Raw genomic sequence first — 25,653 nt, 5'->3', positions numbered from 1 at the left:
AGGAAGAGGTTGCTCCAGTTCCATGGGAGGAAACCTTTAGAGGGGCTGAGTGGATGCATAAATGGAGTGATACTGATTTTATTCCCAGCCCACATGTTCTGACAGAACATGACTCAAAAGATGATGAGTTGCTGAAAAGTTCTGACTTCAAGCGTCAACTAAAGGTCACTGCTCTCAGTACAAGAACTCTACAAGGTCAACACTCCAAGACCCATGCAAAGGTTGATAAATTTTAGAAAACAACTGATAAGCTAGCCATGATGCAAAAACTAGACAAGAAGAGGTTTATCAGACCAATTCAAGAAAAAGTGGATGCTATTGACCTTGTTCAAGCCAAGCAGCAGGCCCAACTGGATGAGGTATTACAAAAACAAGCTGCTCAATGGACTCAGTTAAATAAGATCTAATCTTCAGTGGAACTCCTTCTTTCTCTACTCCTGACAGATGATGCCAAAAAGGGGGAGAAGGTAGTTAAGTACAAATGTTCACCAAGCCAAACACTGAAGAAAAAGGATGATCATGGAGATGACCAAGGAAACTCTGAAAAGAGTAGAGGTCAAAGTCAAGGGAAGCAGCTGAGCAGAATTCCCACTCAACAGACAAGTTCTCATCAGAGAATGTCTGGTAGCAAGAACTCTGATAGATCTGCTATGTAAGGGAGGAATAAGGAAGGAAAGAAGCCAACAGATCAGGATGTTCCTTTGTTGATCACAAATGCTGATACTTCAAATACTGATGATCAAGTTCTGACAACTACTTCTGATGTGATAGTCCAAGCTGGAAGCCAAGAGTCACAGAAGTTTTTACAGACTTTGAAATTCAAAGGAAAGAAAGCAACATTCTTCTACAAAGATCCTAAAATTTAATCTGTTGATGAAGAATTGGCCAAGAGACTATTCCTTAAGGATAATCCATGAGTGGATTTAGAGAAATTAAGAGAAGAAGAAGCTAGATTTGTTGTTGAGAAGAACAAACCCAAGTCAAAAGCTTCTGATGCTAAAAAGCCACCAAGGCCAAAAGAAAAGGGGATTGTGATAAGAGAAAGATCTGTCACAGAGATTCCTAGATCAAGGACTAGATCTCAAACAACTACTGATCCCAAAGATAAGGGAAAAGGAAAAGTTGGGAAGACAGTCAAGAAACTAAAGATGAAGATTCCTCAAATTATGATGGATCCTGTGTGCAAGATGGTTCAAGTCTTTGATGATGCTGCTGCTAAAGATGAAACAGTTGAAACTCTGAAGAGAAAGAGGATGACAAAAGAATCTAAGACAACCTCTGACATAGCTCAAGTTGTTCAGAGTGAAGAAGTTCGGAACTTAATAAATCCTGAAGATATTTCAGAACAGCAAGCTACAGATGAAACTGCAAATCCTGACTAATTCATCAAGACATCAACCTCTGACACTGCTCAAGTTGACATAGACAGCTTAACATTAGAAGACAAGAAGAAGCTTCTATGGAACAAGTCTATCCCAGTTCAGCCTAAGACAAATCAGATGTTGAATCAACTTGCAGCATTTGGGGTAAAAGCCAAGCAAGCTAGAGACACTTCTGGATTAGGTCCTGACAGAGAGAAATTCTAGACTGGGATAGAAGATGATATTAGAGATCCATTCACATTGACTGACAAGCCATTTGAAGAGATCACACAGAAGCACCTTGACAAAGTGGTTTATGCTCAAGTAGTGATGGATACTCATGATGATTATGAAGAAAAAGAGAAATTGATCTTGTTTCTGATTGGTGGCAGAACTTATAGATTATCTGACTCTGATGTGCTGAAAAAATCTGTCAAAGAGCTCCAATATATTCATTATCTACTGGAGGTAAATTCTGATGTTACCAAGAAATGGTCAGAATATATTCTGAAGGCAATAAGAGATTTACTCAGAATTTCTGGTGCAAGAATGACAGAGTATACTCCAATGATGACTGAGGATGATGGAAGAGAAATTTCTATGAGGAAGAATTCTGCTAAGGTAGAAGTAATTCTGAAAGGAAGATGCTTATGCTATAATGAAGATTCTACACATCCAAGGGTAATCAGACTGGGAGATGGACTTGAAAGAAATCCAATTTCTGCACTCAGAGCTGCCATATATCAGATTGGTGATACTGAAGATGAAGAACTGCAGCAAGTCAAAGCTCAGTTACTTGAAGTTAAAAGAAATGCAGAGACCAAGCTGGTATCAGACTTTGTAAGGAATCATTATGGATTCAGGCTGATTTAGTGAATTTGGTAAAAGCTGCATGGACTGTAAGTTGTATTTAGTTGTGTATATAAACTCTCATTGCATTTGTCCTTAAATGTTTTTGACATCATTAAATCTATAAACTTGTATATTTTTATAATTTACAAGTTGGGGGAGATTGTTAGATATATTTGTGATGTCATATCTAATCTGATTTGTTTAGTTTCAAAACTTACTATCAGAACTTAACTGGAAATCAGAACTTACTGAAGACAGGAAGTTATCAGAACTTAAGCCACCAGGACTTACATTAGAACTTAAGTGCGGATACACTTCAGGGATGAAAAGCGGCTGATTTACAGGAGAGGATCTGGATTAAACAAAATAAGATATGTTTGGAGAGTTGTACAGCTAAAGGACTACAATAGATATGCTCGGATTGATGTATTTTAGGAAATAGAACATATCATATCAATTAGGAGATATCTTGTAACTGTGTAGTATATAAACACAGATTAGGGTTTACACTATAGGTGTTATCATTCACGAGAATATTATTCATTGTAACCCTAACAGCTCTTAGTGATATCATACATCACTGAGAGAGTAGATTAAACCTACTGTAACAGAGTTTGATATATTGAATAAACTTGTTTTCTCTTACATACTTGTGTTTATAATTGAATTGATTGTAGATACTATATTCAACCCCCTTCTATAGTATAATTGAGGCCTAACAAGTCCGATTATGGGCTAATCATTATCGTGGGGTTCTAGCGAATTTACTTATAGATTTCCTTAGTTAATTTATTTCGATACCTTAGTGTGTGGTGATTGTATGATACCCTAGTATTGGTTGTGCTTATTCATCTTATGAGCGTCGCGAACTTATAAGATAGTGTGTTAATCTCTAATGAAGTGAAAGTAAATTTAGGGGTTTAGAACTTGCCATGCTAGCATAGGTTCATGTATTTGATATGCATGATTTGTAGGTAATTTTAACCATCTTACTTTCCCTATATAATCATGATAGATAACTTGTGCATTAAACTGTTATGTTGTCAAATTCTATAGACATATAGGGTCTCAATATAATTGGTGTCTATTCAGCTTCTATCTCTTTTGTGGATGTCTGGTAGTAGGGTATTCGTGCAACAAAAGTTGGCGTTTACTAGTTTCGTGTTATCTGATTAGTGTCATCACCATTACATGATAAGATTAAAGAACAAAAAGGCTATTGAATGAAGTAGTAATAAAGTTAGAATCCCATGTTTGTGGTATATAGTAAAATAATCCTTTTTAATCCCTTAGTTAATGTTCTTTGATATAATCTCTTAGTTAATCATAGATATAACAATCTTAATTTGTTAATCGTCTTAGCATTGGATAATAACCATATCATTATTGGATAAGTACATAAATTGAAATTAACATGAACCAGTCTCTGTGGGAACGAATTAGAAATAATTCTATATTACTTGCAATAGCGTATACTTGCATGAATATTAGCGTGTGTTTTCGTTCTAACACAAGGCTACCACAGGCCTACTATTCACTAAGATGCAATTGAGTTCATGAAAAAATGCAAGCAATGCCAAATCTTCAGCAATGTCACTCGAGTTAGCTCAATTATGTCATCTTCAGTTATTTCTCCCATACCCGTTGCATTCTGGGGCATAGATATCATGGGCCCCTTTCCCCGGGCCAAAGGCGATATAAAGTACCTATTGGTTTTAATTGCTTACATGACCAAGTGGGTCAAAGCAAAAGTGAAGATGACAATAAACCAGCAAGATTGCATCAAACTTATGGACAACATACTAATGAGGTTCAGGATACCAAGGGTTCTAATCTCAGATAATGGACCCCAGTTTGTCGGGTCAAAATTTGAGTCCTACCTCCAGGAAAGGGAATAAAGCACAAAAAATCGTCATTAGCATACCCACAGGGGAATGGGCTAGTTGAAGTAACCAACAGAATTCTCCTAAGGGGAATCGAAAGAAGATTGAGGGAAAGCAAAAAAAATGGCCCGAGAAGCTACCCAATGTAATATGGGCTAATAGGACTAGTCCCCGGACCAGCACAGGCGAAACACCTTTCAAACTGGCTTATGGAACAGAAGTCATGCTATCCATCGAAGTAAGATATCCTTCTTACTGGGAAATCAACTTTAATGAAATAGCTAATAAGGAAGGACTCAGAGCTAATATGGATCTCATTGATGAGGTCCGAGACCAGGCTACAAAAAAGAAGGAAAAGTAAAAGGAGAAAACAGAAGACCAATTCAGCAAGAAGTCAAGAACTTTCAAGTTGAAGACCTAGTACTTCAAGATAGGAAAGCATCGGATCCTACTAACATTGGAAAGCTGATGTTAAAGTGGGAAGGGCCATACAAGGTGAAAGAAGTCATAAGTTCAGGAACTTACAAGTTGATCGAATTAGATGAATCTGAGATGCCAAAAACACCCGGCATGGACTGAGGCTCCAAAAATTCTTCCAAAAGTGAAATCCAAGCAATCAAAGCAACCATTTATTGTAGCCTATGGCAAGCTATCTCTTTGATATTCGATCTATTCTATGAAAGAAAACCTTATATAAATGAAAGTGAATTTCCGTTTATAAAAGCATTGTTTTCACTTAGAAAAAATCTAAGTCCAACCCTGGGTCATATTGGAAACCGGGCTATAAGAAAAATTTACACTTACAAATATTTTTCTAAGGCAAAAAGCTAAATCCAACCAGGGGCCATACTTGAACACTGGTATAAGCAAAATTTACACTTAGAAATATTTTTTAAGGCAAAAAACTAAGTCTAACCCGGGGCCATACTTGAGCCCGGGCTAGAAGCAAATTTTACACTTAGAAATATTTTTTTAGGGCAAAAAGCTAAGTCTAACCCGGGGCTATACTTGAACATGCGCTAGAAGCAAAATTTACACTTAGAAATATTTTTCTAAAGCAAAAAACTATGTCTAACCCGGGGCCATACATGAACCCGGGCTAAAAGCACAATTTACACTTAGAAATATTTTTCTAATGCAAAAAACTTGGAAAAGAAAATTTTTTGAAGGCAAAATTAAACAGAGAGATAAACAATGCAAGCTCAGGTTAAATAAATAGTCCGGGTGATACATTAAAATGGACAAAAGTACATAGTACAACTGAGTAAAACCTGAATTCAAGCAATCAAAGTTTTACAACCATTTAGTAAACATGGGCAAATTCGAAGCATGTCATGAGACAAGAGAAGTATTGGCGGGGAGGAAACTCGGGCACGGACCATCGAAGGGCTCCATCTCATCAAGTCCGGCCTCGAGATCTTTTTTAGCCTTGATGAACTACTCACAAAAGCTTCCCCAGTCAGCCTATGGATCAGCCTTAATGTGCTTCTCGACAACAACCCAGCAACGGGCGATCTCAGGAGCCCCAGCCTTTGGAATCGCCCTGTCATATTCCTCAGATTTTTTTATAATCCTCAACTGCTTCAGACTTCTGATTAGCAAGATTCCCTTTAAGCAACTTCAGTTCGCAACTCATTAGCTTCATTCTCAGCATTATCAGCCCAGGTTGTCACAACTTTGAGGTGGTTATTTAACCCGGTCATAGCTCTTTCTCTCTCAGTTAGCAAAGACTTGAGGTCCTAAACCTCCTTATCCTTTTTTGAAAGCTCTTCCCTCAACTCCTTCAGATCTTGATAAGACAGAGCAGCAGACCCGGACATAGAGGTTCCAAGCTGCAAAAAAAAAGAACATGAGCAAAAAATAAGAGCATGATCACAAGGCAACACAAAATTTAAAAACAAGGAGAAATTAGACCAAGGAACTATTACCCATCCCTAGAGTTCAGTGCACTCCTTCATCATTGCATCAAAACCGGACTCATCCATCCTCTTCTAGTCCGTCTCAGAGGGCATATCAGCCATCTTGTGAGCAACCTTCTCAGCTAAATTAGAACCACCCAACCCGGACACATCCCCTTACAAGCCTTTACCTTTATCAACACCAGAAGCAGGAAGGAAGATCATCTAGTTTTTCTTGGCCCGGGGAGGTTTGGTCCCAAGAGTCCGAGCACGTTTACTATTTCGGATTTTGCCTATATCCGGAGCATCTCCCAATGGCTCGATCTAAGCGAAGTCATCAAAATCATCCAATTTCTCTACTTCAATATTCTCTTCAACATTTTCAATTTTTTCAACCCCAGAAGTCGGCTTTAAAGGGGCATTTGACTCAGATCCCTCTTCAGGATGTGGTTCTGAGGTGGACCTAGCAACTAAAGACTTTTTTCTTCTGCTTAAAAGCAGTCCCGAGGCCAAGAAGGGCATCACTATATGCAGAAGAAGACAAATATCAAAGAAAACCAAGTCAAAAGAGAGAAAAATGAAACAGATCCGGGCACAGAAAACATAAATAATCAACGAGAAGTCGGACACAAAGGCTCTACTTACAGCCAAGGTTATGCATTTTCACATGGTCCATAAAAGTGTCCTGGGTCAGCTGAACCCGAGATACTCACATAAGTCAAAAAGTAATTGAAGGGCTTCACCCTGTAGAACTGAACGCTTGAAGTGTGTTTGAATTCCATCCATTGTAATATAAGGCATATAATAAAGATCTAAGCCCTTCAATAATATTACTTCCCCATTCTAATGCTTCAACGAAGCTTGCTGAATAACGAGTCTAAATCCTGAACCATACCCGCACTCGGCATCCCGGAAATATATCTCATAAAGGGGCTTCTGGATGAAGCTCACTAAAGCAAAAAGTTGATGCCACAGTTTCATAGTAGGCTTAACCCCAAACTTGTTGCAGCACGCCAAAAACCATGTCATCCACTTAATTCTATAGGGTGTTATTTGCATGGGAGACAATTTGCAAATGTATTTACACAAATGTTTTATGAACATATGGCAGCGAGAATTCCATCCGGACCTTAGATGTTCAAGCCAGACAGGCACACAACCATATGCCGAACAGTGATATATCTTCTCCCCGGGGAGAGGCCATTTCCGCTAAATACGGGAATCAAGCTCAAAAGCAACACAGAGTGCCTGGTCCATCACAACAGGTTCAAGGGCAGCCAAGTCATCCTTTAAAATATAAGGTTCCTTAGCAACAATCATCCGACAAACCTCTGGTCAAATTCCGCCTCATCAGACCGCCCGGGATGACTATTAGGCTGTGTGGCATAACCAAAATTAATACTCCCCTATAATACCAACTATCATCTACGACATCCATCTTCGTAATAAAAAAATGTTCGGAACATCTATTCAATACGCCTCCGGAGAACAAGGGAGTTTCCTCGGAGACAACTCCTTTACCCGGAGCTCAGTAACAACGTTACTCGACGAAGTCGGAGCCCTCTTCCCCATATCTACCCGAGTCATGTTAGCAGAATTTGAATTACTTTCAGAACTAGAAGAGTTGGGATAGCAGGAGAAGTAAACCTTGGTACGGGCCTTAGTCCGAACCATAAACCTAAAATCAAAGAGTCAGGTTAGTCTATATCCATTCCAATTTGTAATAGTTAAAAGTAGCATGGTCCGGACTACCCTACTTTCAATTTTAAATCTTTTCCTACTACTAGCTGAGGTGAAACCAAAAAATGCATACAGAAAGGTAGAAGACCAAAAAGGCATTTACACCCGGATCATATATCTAATCCCAAAAATACCAAAACCTAAACACAAATTCATCCAAACACGAAACAACTGATACGGACCCCTCTTACAAGTACGGACCCAATACAAAAACCTAAATTCAGAAATACTATTCAACACGAAAAAACACCATTTTCGCCTATATCTATAATTTTCGTCACATGAACATCAAGAACAGCTCGCAAACTATATCAAAAATTGACAAAACCACCAAAAACCAACTTGTATCAAAAGCCACTTCAAACTTACAACAAAACCGCAACAAAAAAATGGAGGGCGGAAACTTTCAAGGAACAAAGTTCAAAGAAAGCAAAAAAAAGACTTAAAAATTTGCAAGAGAAGATGGAGAGCAGAAATACACAACTTTGAAACCGTCACCACTCGATTCTTCAGAAAATGAAGATGAGATGAAGAGGTTCTCACTCTGTTTCTTTCTTGCTTTTGGTAAATTAAAAAAGAATCTTATACAAGGCCTTATATAGGCCAGGTAAAACATTTAATCACCACGGACACGTGGCGCAATCTTAGTCGTCCGCCATCTCTTTGTCATAAAAGATGTATACATATGAATATATGTATAGACAATAATAAATAATCGTTATCATTGTGGTACATATTTCGGAATTAGACAACTATAAAAAATTCAAATAGAGTAGGAAAAAATGACACAAAAGCTCATTTTTTTCTCTACAACTCCCCTAGTCCATCTCCTCTCAATTCAACATGACCCGGACTGAGGAGCGAGAAAGCTCAATTTTTACACTCTACAAGACAACTCTTGTGGTCCGAATCCTCTAAACCAGACTGGGGGGCGAGAAAACTCAATTTTTTCTCTACAGCTCCCTTAGTCTGGTTCCTCTCAATTCAACAGGACACGGACTGAGGGGCAAGAAAACTCAATGTTTTCTCTCTACAAGACAACTCATGTGGTTCGACTCCTCTAAATTCAACAGGACCCAGACTTGGGGCAAGAAAGCTCATTTTTTTCTATACAACTCCCGTAGTCCATCTCCTCTCAGTTCAACAAGACTCGAACTGAGGGGCAAGAATGCTCAATTTTTCTCTCTACAAGACAACTCACGTGGTGCAACTCCTTTAAACACAACAGGACCCAGACTGGGGGGTCGAGAAATCTCTAAACTTTCCCTACAAGTACGGATTGATCTACTACGACACAACCCAAACTAAGGGGAGAGAAAGCTCTACATTTTCTCCCGAAGACTTTTTACTCAACTCCCTCATCTATAGAATCGGCATAAGGGAGTGGGGGAAAATGATAGGATACATAATCCTTGTTGGACCCGGGTCTAGACCACCTCATCCAGGTCCGGATAGGTCCAGCTCCTGATAAGTCCAGGACCTTTTGGGTCCAGCTCCACCAAAACCTCGGACCAAAACTTCCTCACGGCCCATATCTCAGAGAGCCTAACACACAAGGAACGAGCTCAAACACGTGACAATGACAGCTATTGATGACCAATAAAGGGAATGATCAAGGCACGTGTTAGAGCATCCTTGAAATATTGCTCAATAACCCTGACTAGGACACGTGTAAGACAACCGGTCTAGCCAGAAGTCCTACGCTCACAGCAACGAACGACACTAATTGAAAGGTACCAACCCCTAAACCCTACCATTGGGCTATAAATAGTTCAAGGAAAAAAATGTTAGAGGTTAATCACTCTCTCCTGCACACGCTCATATACACACACAAGTCACCTTACATTTCTACCTTCGTCATCTAAAAGCGAGTTCTTACTCTCATACCGGAGGCGCCGCGGGGCTCAAAACCCCCTGCGGTATTATTTTGCAAAAACCCAACCGCAGCTACACCGCAAGAAAATTCCAGGCACAAAGTCGAAAGTACTTGACCGTGGATTGGAGTTGTCATGTACCAAAATAGTTAAAAAAATGATATGGTGTCACACATGTAGAAATTTAATTCGTGAGTGGATATGAATGCATGTTGGGTCTCATATTATTATGAGAAAGGTTGTCATTTATAAAAATACTTCAAAAAAATTATAACAATATTTGGGGTTTTTAACATTTTCCTTATTTTAAAAAGAGGCTGACCCGGTTAAATTGCACACACACGTTTTTTTTCGAGGGAGCACACAGACGCAGGTTAGTCATAATGTATTTTGTCTTCACCAATATTATTGATTTAAAAGTCGAAAAGTTAATAATTTTATCTATATAAAAATAGAAAAAACATTGGTGTTTACATTAAATTAAAATTTAACTTATATAAGTGAATAAACAAAAGACAATATTCCGTTTCTCTGTCCCATTATAACCAAACTAAGTTGATAGTAGTGTTCTAAAAATCGGCCGATTAACAGATTAATCGATTGATTAATCGAAGTTTGGACGGGTCCCGTCTCGATTAATCAGAAATCGGGTCAAAGTGCGTTTTAAATAAAAAATCGATCAATTCGGTCAAAAATCGGCCAATTCGCGTCAAAAGCGGCCAGTTTGGTTAAAATGTGAAAATTAATAAAAAAAATAAAGAAAAACTAAAGTTCAAAATAATAATTAATATTTAATAATAATATATTAGCTTATATTGACTATCACATGTTCCTAAATCCTAATTTCTAATAATTAAATAAAAATTTCAATTAAATTACTTTTATTTCTACAGAAAATACATTCGATTGGTTCATTTTCTGTATTTGATTTTCTATGTAACTAATTTTAGCATATCACGAATTTATATATAGTAGGTATTAATTTTTTTAACTACCAACTAGTGAGTATTTATAATAATTATAAAAATATGTATACATCTCTTAAATATCAAATATGAACAGGTGATATGCAGTATAATTTTTATAAATCTTATAAACAATTAATGAAAATTAAATAAAAAAATTATATAATTATTATTTAATTAAATTATTTCCGATTAATATTGTGATTAATCATCAATTATCTGAAAAGTTGTTCAGCCTAACAAAACCAATATCCCAATTTTGGAATACGGGCTATCAGGCGTGTACAGCGGGTGCCTAACATCAACTAAAGTCAATAAAGACTTTGGCTTTATAAAAGTGAAATGAAATGACACTGGGCAAAAAAGCAGGTATCGTATGCCTGAAGCTCAACCCCACCCATTCGTCATTGTATACTTGTATTGCAATCGATCGGCCATTAACATATATACTCCACCAACGTTTGGTCCGCTTTCTCATTCTCTCCCACTTGTATCACCAAGCTCTAACTACAGTTGCAAAGGGAAAACCAAAGTTGAACGCCACAAAAAATACACAATGGCTAATGTGAGTGGTAACATTATACTTCAACTTGTTTACAAATACAATGCTTCTCTTGAGTTTACACACACACATTGATAGTCTAGTTACATGGGGTATAAAGTTTTCGACAGTACTGACATTTTTGAATCCGGAATGATTTTCTGTACATTAATTTAGGTGGTGGAATTGAAAGTGGGTTTACACTGCGATGAATGCATCAAGAAGATTTTGAAGGCTGTGAAGAAGATTGAAGGTAATGCTAAAAATTCACCATATAAGGTGTTATTCTATTGCATACAAATAACTCTGCGATTCGTTAATTTGGGGTAAAGCAGATATAGAAACATACGATGTTGATACACAGCTGAACAAGATCAAGGTAACAGGCAAAGTAACCACAGAGGAAGTAATGAAAGCTCTTCAAAAAATTGGAAAGCAATCTACTATCTGGGAAGACCTTCAGTAGACTTTGTGGAAACACACCTATGTGGCTATTTTCATCAACCAACCTACTAATCTTTTGTAAGACTACGCATCCTCTTTACAACATATAAATTACATAAGGATGACGAATCCTCAATTTTTTCAATAGATCTGCTTACTGTTAATACACAAATTATTATGTAACAGCCACCAATCAATAGATTGCTAATAAATATGCGGATATTTTGTGAACGATGCACTGGATTTGTGATTTTGATCAGTTTCATCTTTGCGTAATTTCTTACTTATCTAATTGCTAATCCAGAATCAAAGGCTGAATCGATTTTTAAAAAAGAATGAAATTCAAACACTTATAAACATAGAAAAGCAAACACCGGAGATGAAAACATGAGTTCAAATGTCAAACTACACATACACACAAGTTTAAAAATCTAAATCAAGTCAGAGTACAGGAACAGCTAACACAACACATATAAACCCTAGCTCCTCGAGTTCAAAACTCACTGATTCACAACTCGCTCTACCTAGGTTGCTGAATCGACCTCGGACTCACTTTCACATTCACAATCTTCGGCGCTTTCCGACCGCACATCTTCCTCTCTGTGGCTACACGTGGCTTACGCCACTTCAATGCTCCCAGCGAGATCAACTCCTTTCCAATCTCCTCTCCTTCATCTAACACAAAAGTCAACAAAAAAGTCAAATGAGTAAGAAACTGTTAAATCAACAGCTCCGATGTAATAATTAAACGTTAAATTGCACTCACCTTTAACGGCGTCAACATCGCCGGCGAAAAAGTCGGAGTCGGCAAAGAGATCGTCCATCTCGTCGAGAGTTTGGGGATCGGTGAAGCGCTCAGCGAGCCAGTAATCGCGGAACCAAGGAGAAGACTCGACGAGAGACCACCACTGATCGGAGAAGTCCTCGACTACGCGATACGCCGACGGTACGAACATGGGAGCGTTGGGATTGAGTGTAGAGAATGAACAAGTGTTGTGTGAAACTATTTTCATTGCCATTTTTGTAAAAGATGATGAAGATAGATAAGTGATGAGTGTGAGTAGTCTGCAGCGTATGTGTGTGTTTATATAATGAGTAAATGATTTGTTATCTCGATTTGTTATCTCGTATTTTTAAACTTTTCTGTTTTGCTAAATTATTTTTAAATCTTGTTATACAATTAACGGTCTTTCTAATGTTTGCCCAAGGACACATAATAAATACTAAATTTTATAAATTTGATGTATTTTTATTTATTGAGTGGTTATAAATGTAGAGGTCCATCAATATTTATAATTAGAATAACCAAATTCATGAAAGTTAATGTTCATCGTATGCCCCAATTAAAAAACCATATAAGTAAACAAACGGGTAATCTGGTAGGAGGCATGGTACAAGTATAACAGTCAACTGTGGCGAAATGAAATGGGAATGGTTCAATACTTCAATGTATTTTTACTTGGCAGTAGATGGAGTACTAGTCTACTAGATACTAATAGGAAACACGTCACTGGTCTTATCCTTTTCTTATCTACCCCAATCTCGATTTTCTATGTCTATAATAAAATATTTAGTCTGATTAGAATAAGTAGTCCTGTGCGGACAAATAAATACAGTAAAACTTGTTCCGACAAAAAAAACAAAAAAAAAATTATAATTTAATATACGATACAATATAATTGGATATGTGTTCAGTTTTTCAATGCACGAATACGAAAATATACGATATAATAAAATACAAAATTTAAACGATTACATATATGTATTTATCCTTGACTACTCGACATGACACAAAAGTATAGGAAATGATTAAATTTATTAATAAATATAAGATATTTATATATTCAATTATATAAATATACATGTTTTGTAATATTATATGTATGTATATACATAAATATTTATAAAAATATATCCAAAAATATATCATTATATTTAAATATATATATTTTAAAATCATATAAAAAATATAAAATATATATTTATTTATTTATTTTTATACACGAAACAATAAATTACGTATATGTGAACTCTTTAACACAGAAATGCTAAATATATCATATATATATATTTAGTCTTTAATACATAAAACACAAAAATACACATAAAAATATACGAACAAGGCGAATGTCAGCTCCACAACTGGACATGCCCGCGTGCCTACCCTCAAGATTAGCACATGGATTCTGCCATTTTGCGGGAGTACACATTTTATGAAGTAACTAGGGGATAAACCGTGCTTCGCCCGGTTTGAACAAATTTTTAAATAATAAATATCAGAAAAACTTAGAAAGAATATTTAAAAAAGATTGTAATGTAAGTGATTATATTTCTAAATGCTTTATAGTATGATTACAGAGCTTAATTATAATTTAGCCCTTAAAATATAACCTAATGTACACATAAACCCTTAAACTAAAAAATTATACATTTTGACCCCTTAACTATATGTTGTATACCCTTCAACCCTTGTGCTAATTATTTTTCCGATTTTACTCTTAAAGGTTTTATAGATTAGATAAATGCACTTTGTACCCTCAAACAAAGTTGAAAAAACAATTTTATACCAGAACTTTCGGAAATACAACTTGCACCCGTCAACTTCAACTTACTCATTCAGTATGCACCTTTTTACAGATTATAATTAAAATAATAAGGGGTAAAAAGGGAACTTTATTTTAAAATGTAAATAAATTTTAGTTGGAATTTCAAAAATATTTCAAAATATTTATAAAAATGATTTCTTGTATATTAAATATTAATATTGATCAGAATATTTTCATTAAATGCACTTTAAAATCATAACGACGTCAAAGACTTTAAAATGAAATAATTATATTAAATTAATTATATATAATATATATATATAAATTATTTTGAATTTAATTTTGGTAGAATTATATAATTTTTAGCATTAATAATATTACTAAAATTCAAAACTCAACTATATAATATTATTCAAAAAATTTAAAGATATTATTTTATAGCTATAATAATAAATTCAATTTTTAATATAATCTGAAAAATAAAAAAATTAGTTTAGTTAATATTTTACTGAAATTCCCATTCTACCCCTTACTTTTTTAATAATAACCGTCGAAGGGGTGCTTTCTGAATTGGCAGGTTGAAGTTGAGGGGTGCAAACTCAGTTTCCAATACTATTGATACACATTTGTTTTTAAAACAAAATAAGATGATGCAAAGTGCAATTTTCTCTTAATTTTATACATTTTAACCTTTAATCATTTTTTATATACTTTTTTTTATTCTTGCGAAAAATTATTTAAAAAATTATTTAAAATTATTTAACATCTATTTTTTTAATAATATTATTTATCATATTAATTAGTCTATATAATCAACTAAGTTTTAATTTATATTAGTTATAATTGCATATATTCTAAGATATTATTAGTATATTAAAATTTTGCAAGTTTTTTCAATAAGCAAAATTTATAATTCTAGTAATATTCACTGAAATTAAACTAAATATAATATATTTTTAATTATTATATTATACATTTATATATATTTTATATTATTTAATAAATAAAAATGACAAGAAAATGATTGACGAAAAATATTGCCCTTGAAGTATCTGATTGTGGACATAATAACCCTTGAGATTGAGGGCGGTATTGGAAGAAATTTTGACAAAAGGGTTAAAGTGAACAAATCTAAATATTCAACATGGGTTTATATGTATAATGTGTCTTATTTTAAGGGTTAAATTATAATTAAGCCGGTTTAAAACCTATGATATGTGATTTTATTGAGCATGCTTCATAGATTTATAAAATTTTTATTTTTAATAAATTCTTTAGTCAAAATTTTTGAAAGTGCAAGTATACATACATAAGATACATATAACATACAGGTAATTTTTTTTAAAAACAAAAGTAAAGTTTTAATAGACATATATTAAGCAAAATTCAAGAATATTTCCTCTTTTATACTACTATTTAATTTTATATAAAAAAAAGTTATGAATATTACAAGTGTTAGCAATATTAAAAGTTATAATTAAATATTACCAATATTAAAAAATAATAAAGTTCAACTCCAAACACTTTGTTACTCCCCCTGTACACATTATGAATATCCACTTTGGAACCTACAACTGCATTTATAAAATAATCTCACTAATTTTTAATTTTTTTATTTTTTTTGCTAATTTTTCATTCCCCTTTGCTGCCTGTTATCTTGCAATCAGTGATGCTTTGTACCCTTTCATTTCTCACATCACACATTTATTCCATCGGAATGGAAAATTTGATCAATAGACCCTCATCTTAACTTTTTAAATCTGATCCAAGATATGAAGGTCCCAAACTTGCCAAAGATTTCAGCAAAGTGCATCTATTCTTATTTTGCAGCATGCCTTCAAGTGGAATCCCTTAATCACCGGCTCTGAAAATTAAGAAAAACAAACATGAATTATCTTGGTATCAATATAAGATCAATGTTAAAAATTTGGGTTTATGCAGTCCTATTATTTATACAGATTGTAAGATTGTAAAGGCTAAATACCACTAACATATAAGAATGTTGCAAATCCAGCACACAGTCAGGGAATAACATCTAACATCTAGAACAATTTAAAGAATATGATACCACAATAGTAACAAAAATTAAAATTAAATCACAACTTAAACAGCACAGCTAAACTAATTCAAACTTCAGAAAATGGTATAAAGGAAACATAAATAGAAAAAATAGTATATAAATTAATGGTCTGATATCGTAGGGCCACATAAAATGGAGGAAAACATAGTAGCTTAGATTTTAAGAACTAATATGATAAGATAAAAATGTCAACACAGTTCTAGAACACAATCATATACATGTACATTATTAGAATAACCAGGATAGCCACTGTATATGCAAGGGAAGTAACTATTATCATTAGGCACAATTTACTTATAATTACACACTACATCTAGAAACGAATCGGATACATCAAGAGCATTAGCCCTGCATTTCTAGCTGCCAAAATGTACATACCACCAATGCACTATAGAGTAGATGAATGACGATAAATATTGCAACCCAAGAAATTTTCACACTTTGTAACTTGATAAATTATTAGAAAAGGAATTATACCGACCCAGAAATCTTGGTTTTTTAAGAAATTTAAGGTATCTCTTCATGCCATAGATTCTCAACAGATAGCAGGAGTTTTCACATTTCTCGTACTCATACTCATACTAATAGTTCAAAGAGGACTCTGAAACTCTTTTATTTTTTCAATATAAAACCAAAAAAAGGACTTAGACAATTGTCTTTCCTTTTTCCAATTCAGTAAGTAATGACAGACTGAGTAATATTATAAATGCAGCAGGCAGGTAAGTCTGTTCACCCTCTCCCCTTCTCCAGATCTGATTTAGACTTATAAATGCACGTCACCAAGTCACCAATCTATTTCGTACAATGAATCTCAAGAAGTTGTAACTATCATAACTGAATTTCCACGTCAGTTATGTTAGTTAATTAATTTATTTAATTTATGTAATATTCAAAATATTAGCTGCTGGGAAACTACGTCATTTTAGTGAGAATTATACTTTGGATCATGTGCATAACGGTTTATAGAAGTCAACTGTTAGATGGATGACACGTGTTAAGTTGGTGACTGAGGATATAAAGAGAGATAGTGGGTAGAGAGGGGATTATCCAGATTTGTGAACACATTTCATTATTGTATTCCTTTTCCCGTTCTTCATTTTATATCAAGTTCAGTGTATTTCCTTTACTGAAATTTTGTTTTGCTGGTTTGTTTTCAATTTCGTTTCGTTTTCTCGTTACAAAAGTACCGGTTGGTTACAGAAGTTTGACACAAATTTAGAAGAAAAACTGAACTTTCATGGTTAAATAAATGCAGGTCACCAATCTATTTCATAAAAAATCTCAATAAAAGTTTATTACAGAAGTAAAGAAAAGCTGAACTTACTGTGTCAACAAAGGGATCATAAGCTTCTGCAACAAGGTATGTCAAAGTTGTTCCAGAATCTACGATAGTTCCTCGGTTACTTGATGTTGCAAATGCTACTGGATCAACAGAAAGCAACTGCCCACCAACAACAATACTTAGCAAATTCAAGTTATAATGAGGCCTGAAAAACATGAAACTGAGACTAATTAAGGTACCTACCTCAGATATAGGAATACAGAGTGGTGGAATTAGCTAGACATGAATAATGTAACTCATATATTGCTCAAACTGGTGGTTCTAGGGAGAGAGTAATTGCATATTTCTCTCAATCACAGACATTTAGGACTCCTAGTCATTAAGTCTCTTTGAAGTCGCCGAGGAAACTTATAATGATTGGTTTGCTTCACTGAAAATCATCTCTAGGACTATGACTACATATCCTTACAAATGTAATTTGGGGAAACTTAGGATAATGGATGAACCAAACCATTTACAAGTCGATCATGATGTTTAGTATTTTAACCTGCTTAAGCTCACAAGTTTCTAAAAGTCATAACTTATATAACTTCATCAGATTTTTCATAGTCATGTATAGCTATATGTCTATCCAATTGAGAACCTAAAGATCAAGCAAAGTATTTTACATTTCGAAAGATACGTACTGTGATGGGACAAGTGAGTGGACTTGGACCAAGATGGACTTCTAAAAACCCTAGCCAGTCTAGGTAACTTCTTCTCCAAGAACTATGTATGGCTTGACTCCCTATAAATAGGATACGTAGGCCTCTTGTTTGGGATATGAAACAGTTCACCCCTGAAATGCACCCAACAAGATCAGCCACAAACAATTACAAATCACCTCCGTGTTTTTAGCAAAATATCCGTGTTTTGCTCCATAAATCCAGCAACCTCCGTAATTATTGTTATACCAATTTCTCCCAATAACACTAACTATCAAGTAACAAGGAATAAATGAAAAGGATTTAAGTTATTTGTCTCTGTGGTTGTGAGTTAATAGAATCAGGGATATGAAGTTAAATCAATTGTTCTCAATTATAAGATATTGGAAAAGGTATAAGGAGTCAGATCAAGTATCTACAGCTAACAGATAATAAAGGTCTCAAGTTACTATATTAACGGAACGAGATATCAAACTAAATATTGAAGGGTCAGAACATTTCAAAGTAGAACTAACAGGAACATTATGGTGTTTAAACAATGAAGGAAACATTATAAGTATCAATGTGATATTTAAACGATGAAGAAACATATCAGATTTCATTATCATAACTGAAATTTGATCCGATCCAACATGGATCCGATCCCAAACCGGATCGTTTATCCGAATTATTAGGTCTAGACATAATCACCCAAATGATAGCCCACTTTTTTTACCAAAATTGCTTGAGCAGCTAGGTATGAGGATCCCTCAATTAAGTTACGAAAGCCGAGAAGACACAATCTCGGTTTCTTTTTTAGCGATGGGTTTCGAGTGCACATTTTTCTCACAACAATTGGAATACAAAACCTGTAAAATGGTTATTTTTGTTTTAACATTGAGCAGGTAAAGCTATGAGCACGATCTTGGTTGACATATACAATACTAACCAGGAATACAAGGACAATTATCGGGTTAAATACCTACCCGATATTTAACCCTCAGGTCAAACCAAAACCTGTACAATTGATTGCTTTTCTAATAATCCTGGCCAAAACAAAATTTGTCAATATCATATTTAACAGTCTCAACAGATATCAATGATATACAGAAATCACATTTAGCACGAATCCTTGAAAATCTTAAAAACATTTTATACATCCGTATTGAACAACAATACAGCATAGTACTTTAATTATAAAATCTAATATAACAGAATAACTTGAGTCCCCGGAATACCCTAGGCTAAGCCTTGCATCATAACTTACTTGATTTGTTTTGTGGGGTTCCAAAATGATGCAAAAAGGGTTGAACAGAGCAGCCACATAAACGGAAAGAGCTAGAATGAGCTGGTGGATCATATTATAAACATTCATGTGAGACATATGGAAGACCTTTCCACATGACATCTATGAAAATGTTAACATCATCTCTCTCAATGGCTATACAAGGTTCTCCAATCTGCAAACTCTTGATTTTCTTGACACTATAAGTACCTTCACTAGTTTGGAAATACAGGTCTACTTTCATTTGCAAAATAAAATCAATTGGCACCGCTAAGAAAGTTCTTGAAAGTTCAAAGTTCTCCTCTCCTTCTAATGGGTTTACCTCATTCCTTGTGAAGAGTTTTATTTGAAAGAACTTCTTATAGTAATTTGTAGAGGCCAGCTTGGGATATAAGGCAATAACATCCCCATAAATCTTAACACAACCTGAAGATCTACGCTTACATTCGTGACGGACTGTAAGATTTGCCTGAACAGCAGACGAGAACGAGGTATAGTAAACAGCAGCAAAACTATTCTTGTTGACACCCCCAACAACCGAACAAAGTCGCCTATCAAACCAAGGCTTTCGAAGTTCTTCCATATTATAATCTGCTGAAACCAATCCTTTGATCTTAACATGCCCATCAACGTCGCTGAGATCAATTCGAATGGAAAACGGATCAACTGGTGTAACAACTCGATTAGGCCCTTGCATAGGTAAGAAGTTGCAATCACGAGACAAGAAGTATGCCTCATTCCTACTACAACTGAAGATGGTGCAACAGCCCTCTGAGTCGATAATTTTAACAGTTCCATACAAATTTACCTCCTTACAATTTGGGCGGGCAATAAACAACGAGAATACCTCTAGAATCTGAGATGCATAAATCTGAGGAAACCGAGGCTGACAAAAGAAGTAAAATAAGTTTAATCAAATAGCAGAAAAAAATTGAAAGGAAAAGAAGGAGAAAATATATTATCTAAATATATAAAAGAGTGAAATTTTTGGATGATAAAATTCTTTATTGGCACAAAACAGAGCTATACAAAAGGCTAGTTCACGTCTAAAGGAAGAAAACAAACCCAAAAAAACACAAAGGACAGTTGAAAAGAGTACAAAATCTCGAGAGTTCATAGACTCCACTAAACATGCTCATCAAAAACTCTATCTAACATCCTGAATGTTCACACGAAACAAGGAAAGACTAAAGTTTGGGAGATGGAACCAATAAGGGGAAAAAGAAAAAAAGAGGCTGACATGAAGATGCAATTGTAAAGAGTATGACAAGATCTCAAAGTTCATGTACTCTAATAAACATGCTAATCCACTTGTTTTGTTTAAAAAAATTTGTAACGACATGGAATGATGCTAATATTTCTAGATAGATTACAGTTGAACGCCCTAAAAATACACAAGCAAAGTACTAGTTAAAGTGATATAAGAGAACATAATGAAAAAACATACCACACAACAAAGAAGAGGTACTCTGTCCACGTGATCAAAAGGCTGGTTTAGGAAAGATGGTTCGCAGTATGTAACTTTTACCTCCACATAGAATCCATTTAGACCTCGAATGTCTTTCCATTCAACAAAAGAGTTAGTAGGCTGAAAACACGCAGTACCCTGAACAATGAATGCATCATCTTCAGAGCCCAGCATGTTAACTGAGATTTCAAGGTCTGAATATGCCGGCAGGGCAACAAGGTTTTTAAACAAGGGAATCTCAGTCCCCAATCGAACCCACACATGCTCCTCTTCTATCACATTGAACATATGGTTTTCATAGCACTCTTTGGGTGAAAACAATAGGTTAGACTTGGCACAGATTATACCAAAAATCTCAACCCCTTGTACATGATCATCCACATCTTTATCATCCACATCTTTACACAGAATCATTTCAACTTGAGCATAGACCCCAAATGTTAAAGCCGCATATTGCAGTTCAACACGACCACCATCACCATGAAATGTCAGGGTGGAAATATTTTCAAAGGGAGGATTGAGGGAAGGCCTGTCGGTTGTTTTAAGTAACCTTTTGGAACCAGAGACAATAACATCACCAGTATTAAAATTTTGGATATCAACAAAGACGGACGGTTGAACCAAGTTGGGGATTTCGTCAGGACTGGATAATTGTAAGAAATTGTGGTGAGGATAAATGCGTGACGCATGATTATAAATTATAATATCCACGGGAAGTTGTGATGGGTTATTAACAATTCTAATGTCACCTAAAACTACAACGCCATCATCATCGTTATCATCAATAAAGACTTTAGCACATTAAAGTTCGATAACATGCTCACATCTTACACCATAACCACATCTTACACTATGATTATAAAATTTACGAAGTACATCGCTCTCGGTTGAGATTTTATCTTCTGAATCGATCTCAGTTGAGGTTTTATGTTCTGAGTTCCTGATGCTGCTGCTGCTGCTTAACAAATCAATTAAATGGTCTTCCTTCGATTCAAATTCAAAACCATCGAACAAATATAGATTAAGCTCTGTTTCCAGTCGAACCAACAACAACCAGGAGAGCAAAATAATTTAGGGTTAAGCTCTGTTTTTCCCCCAAAACACCACAACACCCTCAATATAAGAACTCACAAAATTGAAACACATAAAAACATATGTATACCATATATATACTACGACTATTTTGGGTCTGAGAGAGGAAGAGGAGGGAGCGAGTGATTTACCTGCAATCGAAAGGACGACTGAGAAAGCTTGATTAACTGTTGGTGGTTCAAGATCGGGCAACCGCGATTTCAACCTAATTCGAGATGTAACCGATTGAAAACGGGGATGAAAAGCAGCTATTAGATTGGGGATATGTGTGATGTTTTGTTTCGTGATTGTTTTCTTACATTTTATTTTGTTTTTATTTTTTTAATTAAACTTTTTTGTCTGGTATAAACAGATGATGTATTAAATTGAACACACATATAAAATAATTGTTATGTTTTTTTTCTTTATTTTTAATTTTGAAAATAAATATTTTATATGTCTGTTACAAATGCACATACGTATTTAATTTGACAACAGAAGTATTAAGTAGTTTTATGAGTCTGCTGTTATATAACAGACGTATAATGATCCCGGACAAACGTATCAAGTAGTTGAGATTTTATCTTCTGAGTTCCTGCTTAATAAATCAATCAAATGGTCTTCTTTCGATTCAAATTCAAAATCATCTAACAAATATAGATTATCATCTCCTTCCATAGATGAAGCTGTAAAAGTTTAAATTTTTATCAAATAACGTGCCCATAGTTTTCAATTTCAGTATGATAATAGGATGATGATTGAGAATTAAGATTGATAGTTTTTAAAAAACATACATATTCAACAAACAAAAAAATAAACAACCAAACCAGACCAAATTATAGTAATATAATTCAATTGAACAAGGAGATATAGATAGAAATAGTCGAACCTTGTAAGTGAGGTGAGAATAATCGCCAAGGTCGCCCTGCCTGCGTATCCAACAACAACCAGTGCATTTAGTTATTGGGAGAACCCAAGTACTCTCTTTCGGAGCAAAATAATTTAGGGTTAAGTATGTTTTTCCCCCAAAACACCACAACACCCTCAATATAATCTCGGTGGTGCTAAATGCGGCAATAATTTACTTCTTACAGTAATCAGTAATTACTTTTGTAACCTTGCTAAGAATTGAATGTTGAGTGTCTCGAGTGTCTCGTGAATTGAGTAGGTGCATTGTGAATCGAGTTGACAGTACTGTATATTAAATATCCCTCGTATCCTACTTCTCAATATACTCTTACACGTTTTTGAAATTATTTTTTTTGAAAAAAATTATTACAGAGTAGTAAATAAAATAAGGAGGAGGACAAAGAATAATACAAAATGAGAACTAACTATCATTTAAATATTGAAATAAAACTATTCTAATATTATATATTTTTTTAACAAATATGGCTTATAACCTTACATTATCTGTTCTCAAATAATCTCGGGGTGAGCCACCATGCCTAGGGGACGAGAGAGGATAAACCCTTTAACATCCAACCGTGCTCCTATGAAAATATTATTTATAACATATACATATTAACAATTTAGTTCGGTTATTTTGGTCTCAAAATGAAAATCGAACACAAACCGAAAAATTTCAATAAACTACAAAATTAAATTTTATAAAACATATGTGTTAATGATTTATTTCGGTTATTTTGGTCGGTTTAAAAGTGAAAATAGCATATAAAACCTAAATCAAAACATAACCAAACCCTCAAAACTAAAAAGTTAGGTTTTGATGATTTAAAACGGTCAATTTGGACCGATTCAAATAATTATACTCAATTCTAATGTGTTGTACTTGTTTATTTATTTTTAAATTAATAATGATTCTAATTTTGAATTTATTTACTACTTATTATACATGTTTTACTATTAAAGTTTTAAATTAATTTGAAAAAAAGTTCTATTTTAAAAATAATATTTACATACATAAAGAATTAATGAAATGAAGTTACATATTTACTTATTAATATGCCTAAAACACCAAACATAAACTTAAAAAATATTATATACCCTATTTGATAATTTATACCTCTTTTATCAAAAATAGAATAAATTTTGATAAATGAAAAAAATAAGATAATGGGATTTATTTTCTAATTTTTTAATTATATAAATGATTAATTGTATGTAATTTATAATTAAAATTTGGACAATTAGAATTTTTTAAATTAGAATTATTATTTTGAAATTGATAAAATATATTATTAGAATGCTAATTTATTAATTTTAATTGTAATCCGTTTTTCATGTGGTAATAAGTAGCTCAATTATCAGTGGACCGTAAGTCTAGTCTTTATTTTAAAACTAGTATTTTGTATTTTTATCGCAATTTTTTGGGTTTTAAAAAAAAATCATGTATATGTATATTAGATAAAAATAGTTTATATATTATTTTTAAATAATTGAAATATAAATTTATTTAAATTCGTTTCAGGTATTGTAAATTTGGAAGATGAAATTTATAAATATAAAATATAAGTTAAAATGAAAAGTATAATACATTTTTTTTGTGAGCTTAGTGTAATACATTTTTTAATTAACGTCGAAAATACATGATTTAGCTCAATGAAAAAGGTAAATCAAAATAAAACTCGTGCAGGAAGGAGAAGGAAGGAGAAGGGCGTGAAAATTAGGCAACATTAATATATGTATTAAATATAATCATTAGCACGTAAAATAAGTAAATGTTAAATATGTAATCTTTCATTACTGCACAAACTAAAAGTTTACTGTATTTAGTAATTATGAAATAAATTCGAGAGGTCTAGCATTTATAAGCACCAAATTACTACCGGATAATTAAAAAGAAAAATATGTCTAATTCTCGGTTTCGTACATTATCCAATTTATTAAATTTTACGTACTTTTAAATAACTAGCTTATTGCCCGTGCAATGCACCGGTTGTACACTACCCTTTATTCGTATACTTTTTTTGATAATTATAAAAAATTATTTAAGAAAGAATTCGGGTTTCGTTTTATTTATTTTAACTATCCTTATTCTAAAATTCAGATTTTGACGAATTTACAACTCACACGAAACTCCCGAAATATTTTTTAATTCAGTGATGATTTAAAAAATATAATTTAAATAAAATTTTCTAAAAACTAAATAGAGAAAAATAGTTACGAAATTTGTATTGAGTACTATATTCAATATATGATAACTACTTAAACAATCTATTTAATATAGAAAACCTACTTAGTTTAGGTTTAGATTATGAAATTAGAATATTCCCTTATTTTTAAATACTCTATTCAATTTAGGATGACTATTTAACTAATCTATTCAATTTAGAACACCTACTCAATTTTGGTTTAGATTATAAAAATATAATATTGCCTTATTTTAGATCCAACGGTTATAATCTATTAAATGCAAGATCCAACGGTCCTTATTACATTGGTAGTACAGAGACCATTACTACCAATATTCGGATAAAATCCCTCTTATGAATATTATATAATAAGGATATAATTTGTGTACTCACGAATTTTAATAAAACAATAATTATATCTATGTATATATTTATAATATTTTAAAAGAGTTTAATGCTCCTAAGTCTGTACTCACCTAAGTTAGGTGAGTATAAAGGACTTTTAATGTTAATACGGATTTTAAATGTTAATACACGAGAGGTATATTTGTAATTGTGTAATTTGATTAAATAATTACAATGTTA

The 25,653-nt window shown here is 33.7% G+C and overlaps 3 protein-coding genes across 13 annotated transcripts; 1 reads left to right on the top strand and 2 right to left on the bottom strand.

Moving 5' to 3' along the window:
• Positions 1 to 10,910: 10,910 nt before the first annotated feature.
• On the top strand, positions 10,911 to 12,566 carry LOC141724487 (copper transport protein ATX1-like). Its single transcript, XM_074526646.1, has 3 exons — positions 10,911 to 11,138; positions 11,292 to 11,367; positions 11,450 to 12,566. The coding sequence occupies exons 1-3, from the start codon at positions 10,950 to 10,952 to the stop codon at positions 11,578 to 11,580; spliced, it is 396 nt and encodes a 131-aa protein (XP_074382747.1). The 5' UTR covers positions 10,911 to 10,949; the 3' UTR covers positions 11,581 to 12,566.
• Positions 11,865 to 12,641, bottom strand: LOC141724485 (protein EARLY RESPONSIVE TO DEHYDRATION 15-like). Its single transcript, XM_074526645.1, has 2 exons — positions 12,325 to 12,641; positions 11,865 to 12,233 (listed from the first exon to the last, which is right to left on the bottom strand). The coding sequence occupies exons 1-2, from the start codon at positions 12,575 to 12,577 to the stop codon at positions 12,079 to 12,081; spliced, it is 408 nt and encodes a 135-aa protein (XP_074382746.1). The 5' UTR covers positions 12,578 to 12,641; the 3' UTR covers positions 11,865 to 12,078.
• A 2,925-nt stretch (positions 12,642 to 15,566) lies between these two features.
• On the bottom strand, positions 15,567 to 22,989 carry LOC141724484 (uncharacterized). 11 transcript variants are annotated; one of them, XR_012576714.1, is made up of 7 exons: positions 22,863 to 22,989; positions 22,126 to 22,199; positions 20,882 to 21,930; positions 19,417 to 20,320; positions 18,153 to 18,304; positions 17,509 to 17,671; positions 15,567 to 15,968 (listed from the first exon to the last, which is right to left on the bottom strand). XR_012576714.1 is itself a non-coding variant. In XM_074526644.1 (2 exons), the coding sequence occupies exons 1-2, from the start codon at positions 21,314 to 21,316 to the stop codon at positions 19,511 to 19,513; spliced, it is 1,245 nt and encodes a 414-aa protein (XP_074382745.1). In that variant the 5' UTR covers positions 21,317 to 22,296; the 3' UTR covers positions 19,277 to 19,510. The 11 variants fall into 11 exon arrangements, 1 of the variants encoding a protein (XP_074382745.1); XR_012576706.1 differs by lacking the exon at positions 22,863 to 22,989 and adding an exon at positions 19,136 to 19,195 and having other exon boundaries at positions 20,882 to 22,296; XR_012576712.1 differs by lacking the exon at positions 22,863 to 22,989 and having other exon boundaries at positions 20,882 to 21,986; positions 22,126 to 22,296.
• Positions 22,990 to 25,653: the final 2,664 nt, after the last annotated feature.

Source organism: Apium graveolens, chromosome 5 (assembly GCF_009905375.1).
Source record: "Apium graveolens cultivar Ventura chromosome 5, ASM990537v1, whole genome shotgun sequence".
Taxonomy (NCBI): Eukaryota; Viridiplantae; Streptophyta; class Magnoliopsida; order Apiales; family Apiaceae; genus Apium; species Apium graveolens.
Note: the sequence above shows the minus strand (reverse complement) of the source record. Positions and strands in the feature narration are given on the sequence as shown.